Raw genomic sequence first — 9,781 nt, forward strand, 5'->3', positions numbered from 1 at the left:
TCCCCTACTGACTTTAACGTCCAATTCCTGGTACAGATCTCCGTGACCTCAATGTTGCTCATCTCCAGATGTCTCATGTCACCTGCCTTCTCTCCAACCTGAATCCCTCCAGCCCATAAATTCACTGAAAGTAAAAGGTCAGTCTTGTATATTTTTGGATAGTCCCAGGTAACCATTCAGAAATATTTCCTGGGTCCCATTTTACCTTACACAATTGCACTTTAGATCCCTTTCCCAGCATCACCAACCCCTAGAGGGGGAATCAGTACCCACCTGGGGATTTCTGCGTCAACAGGCACTGTAAATTCATTCTGTCTAACCTTCCCAGGACCTTGCTTCAGTTCCAGGCCTTTTTTGCTCTTTTCTTCCTAATGCGCTTCTAGCAGTCCCAGCACCTACCCTAACATACCGCACCGTCTTCGAGTTCCCAGCCTCCGCTACAGGGATGAGTTAGCGTCTTTACTGAGACAGTAAATGAGCTCAAGCCTATCAACGATTGTAAGGATGGCTCAGGACTGGGCAGTGTTTCATTCTGTTGTGCACAGGGTCACTACAAGTCGGAACCGACTCCACGGCACCTAACAACAACTGAGACAGTGCTGTAGGCCATTAAAGGCTTCAACTGCCCTCTTTTTCAAATTAAAAAAGAATATGTATCTTTACTCATCCTTCTTTCAGTATCTGAAACAGAGGTCCCAAAAAGGCAGTTGAAAAGTTGAATTTAGCCCATTGAATTTTTTTTTTAAATAAATGGACTTTAAAAAAAAAAAAAAAACCACTTAAACCTTTAAAAAGAATATTAATGCAAATTTTTGATTGAGATACAATTCACAGCATGCATGGTTTTTAAAAGCATGCCACCTTAAGAAACAAAGCCCAACAGATTCCACACTATAAAATCCATACTCCTGCCTTCTCTTGGATACTGACACAGACATCACTGGGCCCACATCGGGTAACTGGCGAGTACTGAGTGTGGGGGTTTGTCCTCTGCAACAGGGCACAGGGGCCTGAGTTCACCACAGGCTCTCCTTACCAATCAGCCACTTCCCTACAGTTATCCTATCTGCTCCCAGTCAGCATTCGCAATTGTGGCTCTCTGATGTGAAGAAGCGATAATTCTTCTCACAATTGAGCGCTGAGGTCTCCTCAACCTCGCCCCTTTCCACCATCACTTGACTCCTCAATCCCACCCCTGCTTTGCATCTCTGATCACTTTGTTAATGAGCACCATCTACTCAGTACCTCCACTTCCTTTCTGAAATTTGGTGTTTTTCTTATTCCTCAACCTCTTTTGCTTCCCTAACTTCTGCCACCACTGACTTCAGCCCCAGAGTGTGGGCTCTTACAGCCTTCTTCCTGAGTGTCGGAATCCCCCAAAGTCCTGTCTCTGGTTGGTGCTCTGCTCTCCAGGCTCTCCCTTGGCCAGCTTCTCTCTTCCCACAATTTCAATCACCACTTCTAAGGAGACAACTCCCCAAATGATTCTTGTAGCCTTCTAAACTCTCCAATCCAAGTGAACCTCCAAAACAATTACTCCCCCTTCCCTCTCCTTCAACCCTGCATTTTCCTCTCAAATTCACCCTTAGGCAGTACTTCTCAAATTATTTGGAATTCATATTGTGGTAGTAGTCTCTAAGACAGGCCTCAATGATCTAGGCCCCCTGGTATTCTTGCCCTGTGTAATCCCTCCCACTCCCCACGAGTGCTGGCCAGACCTAGTGACTCACTTCTACGGGACAGAATATGGCAGAAGCGATGGGTGCCACTTCCAAGATGAAGGAATAAAGACTGTGGTCTCTGTCTCGGCACTTCCTTTCTCTCTTCCCCTCCCTCTGTTGGATCACCTGCCTCGGGGGAAGCAGCTGCCACTTTAAGTGGAGAGGTCCCTGTGTCAGGGAATGAGCCCTCCCAACGACCACGTGACGGGCATGGAAGTGCACCTCTGCACCCTCCTCCCCAAGCTGAGCCTTCAGATGAGATCACTGCCCCAGCATGACTGAGGCCTCAGGACAGACTATGAGCCAAAAGCTCCTGGCTGGGCCACACCGCATTCTTGACCCACAGAAATGGTGTGATGATGTGTGTCTTAAGCTGCTAAGTTCTGGGGTTGACAGGCAGCATAGATAATACGCATGGCCTTTCCCTCCAATGTATCGCAGAATGACTTTTGTAAGTCACCAAAAAAAGTCACGGTAATGTCAAATTGCTATAAAAGTGGCTGAACACTTAACTTAGTTTCTGTACTTATATCATGACAAGCCAGCACTGTCCATGTACTCAGAGACGTAGACACCAACCATGGAGCCATTGTTTAGAAACGTAAATCAGACAGCATCACTCGTGTTCTCACAGCCTTCCAGGACTCTCCACCGCCGGCCTGCGGGGCCCAGCCCAGGTCCCCCAGCAGGCCCCGACCAGGACTCTCCACCGCCAGCCTGCGGGGCCCAGCCCACGTCCCTCGGCAGGCCCCAAGCCCTTTGTAACTAGGCCCCTTTCCATCTCCGGCCACAGTCCTTGAAGAATCAGTGATAAAGCTGCACTACTTCACATGCTGTGTTTTTGCACATGTCTTTCCCTCTGCCAGGATCTCACTGTCTGTGGAAATCCTTCATTCATCCTTCAGAACCCAGTTCAGCAGAACAACCCTTCCTTTTCTGTGTTACTGTAACATTTTGTGAGAACAGTGGTGGTTCTGTGGCAGAATCCTCTCACCTTCCATGCAGGAGACCAATGCACCTCACGCAGAGCCACCACCTGTCTGTCACAGGGGCTTATGTACTGCTGTGATGCTGAGCAGATTTCAGCAGAGCTTCCAGACTAAGGCAGACTAGGAAGAAAGGCCTGGCAGTTGACTTCCAAAAATCATCCAGTGAAACCCCACAGATTACAATGGTTTGATTCACAACCAGTCATGGGGATGGCACACGACCTGGGAGCATTTCATTCAGGGGCTGACTCGACAGTAGCTAACAACAACATTAATACCTTGCACGCAATGGTAGTCCCAACTTACGACGTATTCAACTTACAACAAACCGCACTTACAACCATCAGTTTTTTGGGTACATCTTTTCGTTAGTAACATATGTGTACCACGTACAACGTTGCACTGTGTAATTTGCTCACGTTATCATTCTTGGGGGTTCAGGATTTATAAAAATACCGATAAAAGGCAACAGTAACGAAAACTAAAAAAAAAAAAAAGGTCTCCCACCTAAGTCAGAACCATGTGGGAACCCCACTGTGAATCCCACCCCACCATGAATCCAGGTTGTTACATGCATCGCACTACGCCACGTTGCCATGTTTGTCTCCTCTACCACCAGGCCGTTGGTTCCATGGGGCTAATGAAAGTCAAGGCACACAGAAGCTTTCCTTAAACATCAGCTGCACTAATTACCTCTAGTTGGTGATCCCACTAACCAACATGTTAAACAACATATCCACCTGCCCCACGCCGGCCACCAGGGCTTAAAGCCTTCCCCTGGATTCCCTGGGTTCACTCAGCGGCCAAGTCTGGGTGCCGCTGTAGCTCCCCCACACCCAGCTCTAACTTGGAACGGTGTAATTCTACCCCTTCCACTGTCAGTGCTTCCTGCCTCCAAGCCATCCTTTACAGAGTTCCAGGCAAATCCATCTCCTCAAAACCATCAACGGCTCCCCAGTAAGGCCCAACACCCCAGCCTAGCATTCGGGTCCCTCAAGGTTTCATCACTCACAGGGGCACCTTGACACTTCCTACGGTGTAACTCCCCATGTCTTCTCCACGTCTTCTCGCTCCTAGGGTTTTGTTCACAACCACCTCCACCTGAAGGCCAAGCACCTGGGAATCTTCTTGGCTCTTCAACTTTCTCCAACAAATTTTCCTTTGGACAATGGACTGACCTTTTTTTAACCTCCCTAGGGGTCACCATGAGTTGAATCGACTTGATGGCAACTAACAACAACAAGGCATTATCAGGGTCCCTGGGTGGTGCAAACAGTTTGCACTCAATTACTAAGCTAAAGGTTGGCAGTTCAAACCCATCCAGAGGTGCCGAGGAAGAAGGACCTGGCAATCTGCTTATGTACAGATTACAACTAAGACTACCCTATGAAGCAGCTCTACTCTAACACATGAAGTCACTCAGTGCACAACAGGTTAGGTGTTATCACTGTCTATCAGTACCCCCCCATCTCTCTTCCCACCAGCAGGAGGCCTAACTAACTAAAGCTTGTAGTTCTGTCTTCTCGTATTTGCAAATGAAGTGAATTAGCATTTTAAAAGCAGGAAAACAAATTAAATCACAGGGTGGGACCCAGAACAGCTGATCCTGTTATAGTTTTAAACTCTTCTTTGCTCTAAATCTTCCCTTCCTCAAACCTCCCCCACAGATTAACTTAAAGTAGTGTAAATGTTGAATTAAGTTTGCTTTCCTGTTCTTAATTTTTAAAATCAAGTTAATGGTTTTCTCTTCCTCAAAAAAATGTAAAACAAATCCAAAACTAACAACAACAAAAGGCTCTGAGTGAGGCTTCAACTCTCACCGACAGTGTCAGTGGGAAAAAAATAAAGTTGGAGGGTTGGGTTATGAGTAGCACACATTACAAAGATAAAGGGGCAGGTGACAACCACTTCCAAGCTTCTTCAATTAGCTTATGCTAAAGCGTGTGGCCCCAAAACAAGAGAACTTGAGCTGGGAAGTCTGGCAGGAGGGGCTGGGTTTTTCTCTAGAGCAAAGGAAATGGTTTCCATGCTTTGGGGAGAGTCTTGAGTAAAAGCAAGAGCTGTGAGACTAGTTTGACTACAGCCAAGACCTGCTAAAACAGAAAACTGGGAGAATATGATGATGCTGGATTATTAAGAGTTTTGTAAGTCAGGGGAGGAGTTTAGACTGGATGAGACAGCAGCAGGAAGCTCTGCTAGGTCCCACGGCAGGAGAGGACTTTGCAGGAAGATTAGTCTCTGGCAGGTTGTACCAGGAGGGAGGCAGGAATGGTGTAAGGACAAGGAATCCAGGGAGGGGCACATGCCAAGAATGAGGCTCCTAACTGCAGCTACGGCAATGGACAGCAGAGAAATGAACACATAGACGCTTTCAGGAGAAATACAAGGATTTAGTCATGTCAAACCTTTTAGACCTGGGTTAGACCTGGGGAGTGGAGCGAATTGGGTAGCTGGTGAGAAAAGAAGGACGGGAGTGGGAATGAGCACAATTGTCTGAAGCCAGACAACTGACTTGAAGAGTTAAGAGAAGGGAAGCAAACCTGACTCAGCATCTTCATATTTGAAGTTTAGCTGTGGAGAAGATACATACAGCTAAGTGTCCTATCTTTCCCAAGAAAGTTAAAAGAAAAGCAAGCATTCAGGCTTTTTAAATTAGTAGAGTCAGGAGATACAGCTAATCAGATTCTTCAATGGCACTGTGAAACTTAAGTAGGATGTAAACAAAACCAAAACCAAAACCCACTGCCGTCCAGTCGATTCCGACTCGTAGCAACCCTACAGGACTGAGTAGAACTGCCCCGTAGAGTTTCCAAGGAGCGCCTGGCAGATTTAAACTGCCGACCTTTTGGTTAGCAGGTCTGCAGCCTCAGCACTTAACCACCACGCCACGAGGGTTTCCAAACAAAAACAAAGATTCCTCAATTTGCCCCCCACCCCCCAGGGCTCATGACTTGGGAGGCAGTTATCCAACAGGGGCTGTGGAGTCACACTCCCTGGATCTGAATCCTGCCTCCTCCATGCGCTAACTTGGAAAACCTGAAGGAACATGGGTACCTGAGAGGAGGGGCCAGTCGTTTGGCTGGGGGTGGGGGTGGAGGGTGAGAGGGCCGAAGCTGTGGAGTGTGCCTAAGTCTGCAGCGCTGACTTAAGGAGGTGAGTCACCTCTCAGTTTCAGTTTCCTCAGCTGTTAAAAAAAAAAAAAAAAAAAAAGGAGAGGACCGTAAAATACGCCTCATCGGGGTTTTTAAGGGCTGCATTAGATAATCCTTGTGAAGTATTTAGCGCAACGTCTGACGTACAATAAGCACTCTGTAAACCTTGGTTGTACAGAACACAGACAGAACAAATGGCATGACTGTAAACTCCACTGCTAAAGACCAACATCTCATCCAGACATTCCGCGTATTTTACTATTTACTACTATTTTGATTACCTTACATTACAAAGGAGACTGAGTTCCCCAAAAGGTTCAGAACCCCTGAAGGGGAGTCCTGGGGGGAGAAAAGAGGCCGAGGCGGTGGAAAAGGAGGCTGACGGCCCTGCATCAGGCCCTGAGCACCATCCTGGGATCGGCCGGGGAGTGGGGGGCAGGCGAGAACGGTGACATTCGCAGGCACCGTGCTCAGCGCTTTCAACAGACCACCTACCCTGGTCTCGAGCAGCCCTCTGAAGCGGGTGCTTCCGTCGTCGCCACTTTACACCTGGGGAAACTGAGGTCCCCGGCTGCGGCGCCAGCTCCACCTCACACAAGGCTCTGGGGCCTGCGCCCTCCCCGTGGGACCCCAACCGCGTGCACTCCCCGAGCCCCACGGGGGGGAGCCCAGGACCCCGACGGCGTGTACTCCCCATGCCCACCTGGGGGGGGCCCAAGACTCCGACAGCGTGCACTCCCCGAGCCCCACGGGGGGAGGGGACTCAGGACCCGAACCGCGTATACTCCCCATGTCCACGGGGGGCCCCAGGACCCCAAGGGCGTGCACTCCCCGAGCCCCACGGGGCAGGGGGGACCACGACCCGACGATGGCCGCACTGTGCGCCCCGCAGGAGACGCCCGGGACCCCACGGCGGCGCACGACCCACACCCCCCAGGAGGCACCCGGGACCCTATGGCGGCGCACGCCCCGCACCCCGCAGGAGGCGCCCGGGACCCCACGGCGGCGCACGCCCCGCACCACCCAGGAGGCACCCGGGACCCTATGGCGGCGCACTTACCTTGGCGCTGTGCACCGCCTCCTGCGCGCCGCGGAGCTGCAGCCAGATGCGCGCAGGCAGCGGCTCCTCGGCACCCAGCGCCCCCAGCACCGCCAGGCTCACGCCGAACAGGCCCTCGATGCGGCCGCGACTCCGCTCCAGCAGCGCCCCCTTCTCGGCCGGCGCCGTGAACTCGTCCAGCACCGCCCGGGCCGCCATGGCGGCTGCGGCCTCTCGCGGCAGCGCCGGGGGCGAGCGACGGCGACGCCCCCTCAGCGTGCGGCCACTGCCCCGAGACGTCGGGCGGCGTGGGCCTCCCGGCCGCCTCGCCCCGCCCGCGCCTCGCCGCTCGCCGCAGGCCGACTACACCATCGCTCCGCGGCCGCCGCAGCCGGGCAAGTGCGGGCAGCTAGGCCCTCCGCCCCTCTGCCGCGGGCCGGGCCGCCGCCGCGCATGCGTTCCGCCCGCCGTCGTCATCGAGCCTCGCCGCCCCTACGGGGAGGGGCGGGGCGGGGGAGACGAGAAGTTGTCACGCGCCGCCGCCATGTCGGTTGAGGGCAAACCGACGGCTCGGTTGAGGGCCTGAGCGGCCTTGTTTGATGAGGGCACTGTGCTTCCGGGTGATTTCAAGTTTTATAGATGCGGGGGAGTTGAGATTCAGAGCCAGAAGGCCAGATTGACCCAAAGTCACACGAGAGAATTGACTTGACCTCGGCCTGAAAAACCAAAACCTAACCTGTTGTCGTAGAGTCGATTCGGACTCAAAGCGACCGTATAGGACAGTAGAACTGCCCCATAGGGTCTCTTAGGAGTGGCTGGTGGATTCGAACTGCCGACCGTTTGGTTAGAGCTGAGCTCTTAACCACTGCGCCACCAGGGCTCCATCGTTTGAGTTATCCATCTCCTCAATAATTAATAGGCAGATGGGACTTTTCTTCCTCTCTCCGTTCTTTCCTTCCCTCCGTCCCTGAAAAAATGGTCGCGTGAAAAGAAGAAACGGGAATAATCATGGAGAACTGAAAAGCCAGGAAACGATTAAGATATTTAGGAGAGCAATTTCTTCTGGAGGTGCCTTATGGGAGAGGAACAAAAAGCTGCGGATTAGGGGCTCACCCACTATGTTACTGTGGGATCCTGGCAAATAAACCCTAATCCCTCTTCAGACTTCAGCTTTCTTGTCTGTAATACCGAGAGCTGGACTTCGTTACCTCTAAACCTTTTCCAGGTGTTACATTCTCAAAGTCCATGAAAACAGATGGTAGAAGATAGGAAGTGGATTTCCCTCCTCTGGGCTAAATGTTGTGGGTATAGTAGAAAGTTAGAGACTATGGAACTTCTCTATGTCTTAATTTCCTCATCTGTAAAGTGCTGGTTAACAATAGTACTTACTTCCTATTGTGAGGATTAATGTAGCACCTGGATACAGTGAGTGCTCACTAAATGTTAGCTACATTTATTGCTAAATTAGTGATATCCTTAAGGCTCCATTTTCATGAAAAAGCTTTGTGTGGTTTATGCAACTATATGGCTGAACTTGTGGGCCTGGGAGCTAGCTCCATCTCTGCATGTTCTCCCTTGAGGAGAAAAAAGGGGGTCTAGTGGTGGTTTTTTTTTTTTTTAGTCGTGTGGTGGCACCCTGGTGGCACAGTGGTTAAGAGCTCAGCTGCTACCCAAAAGGTTAGTAGTTTGACTCTACCAGCTGCTCCTTGGAAACCTTACAGGGGAGTTCTACACTGTCCTATAGGGTTGCTATGAGTTGGAATCAACGAGATGGTTTGTTTTTTTTTTTAGTGGCACAGTGGTTAAGCATTCAGCTGCAAACCGAAAGATTGTCAGTTCGAATCCACAGCCCTTCCTCGGAAACTCTCTGGGGCATTTCTACTCTGACCCTTAGGGACTGGACGGTAACAGGTTTGGTTTTGGGTTAAAGATGTTGCAGTTGGAAATACCAAGGGGGAATGGTCTGGGTAAGAGGGATTTCTCAAGGTAAAACCTGTCAGGGATCACGACTGCTGGGTTTTTCCATATGCCTCAGAAACTCAGACTGGTGTGGCCCCCCCGCCCAGGAGTCCTGGAGGGATGACTCAGCAAAGGGAGGGTATCTACTGGGCCCACAGACTAACTTCCTGCTCCCCTGGACTTTTCCCTTGGTGTCCTCACAGCTGCAGCAGGCTTGCTCCATCAGGTAGATAAGCTGGAACTAGCTGAATGAAGCAAGTCAGGTGGTGAGCCTGACCTTGCCTATATAGATTGCACTCAGAGCTGTAGTCAACATATGCTGTTATTTCCTGTTTTACTGCACGCACCTTAAATGGAGATGCTATTGTCCAGTAATCGGACAGGGCTTTCCCTGGGGCTGGTTCCTGTTTGCTCCCAGTGACTTCCCCACGTGCAATTCTTAATTGCTTAATTGCAGGTGAAGAGGGAAGTTGCCTTGAAAAGTGACAGCACACAGCAGTCCCTTCCACCCCACTCTACCTAAAACAAGTGTAGTGCATACACAGCTGACTTAGGAGTTAAAATTGGAACCATTGTTCCCCGTCCTTGAGTATAAAGAATGTGACCCAGCTGGAGTGACAAGGACTCACAAGGACACAGCAAGGGAGCCCTGAGGTCTAAAAACAATAGCTGGGACAATCTTGGAAAACATCTTTTAGGACACCTTTCAGATAAACATTTAGAGCACAAAAGACCCACATGTTTTCCACCCTTACCTTTTTCTATTCCATGCACTGCATACTTGTTGCCAGCCAGTCAATTCTATAGGACAGAGCACAACTGCGACTGGTGGATTCGAACTGCTGGCCCATTGATTAGCAGCGAAGCTCTTAACCACCACACTACCAGGGCTTCATCTATTGGTATTTGGTAAGTAGTCAG

General features: G+C 50.6%; 1 protein-coding gene across 3 annotated transcripts in view; it reads right to left on the reverse strand.

Moving 5' to 3' along the window:
* The window catches only part of N4BP1 (NEDD4 binding protein 1), a 69,315-nt gene extending 62,180 nt beyond the window's left edge, over window positions 1-7,135 (reverse strand). For all 3 annotated transcript variants that reach the window (XM_064274141.1, XM_064274140.1, XM_064274143.1), the window contains exon 1: window positions 6,923-7,135. In XM_064274141.1, the coding sequence (XP_064130211.1) occupies window positions 6,923-7,120 (198 nt within the window). In that variant the 5' untranslated portion in view covers window positions 7,121-7,135. The remainder of the gene's footprint in view (window positions 1-6,922) is intronic.
* Window positions 7,136-9,781: the final 2,646 nt, after the last annotated feature.

The sequence above is a fragment of the Loxodonta africana genome, chromosome 21, assembly GCF_030014295.1.
Source record: "Loxodonta africana isolate mLoxAfr1 chromosome 21, mLoxAfr1.hap2, whole genome shotgun sequence".
Lineage (NCBI taxonomy): Eukaryota > Metazoa > Chordata > Mammalia > Proboscidea > Elephantidae > Loxodonta > Loxodonta africana.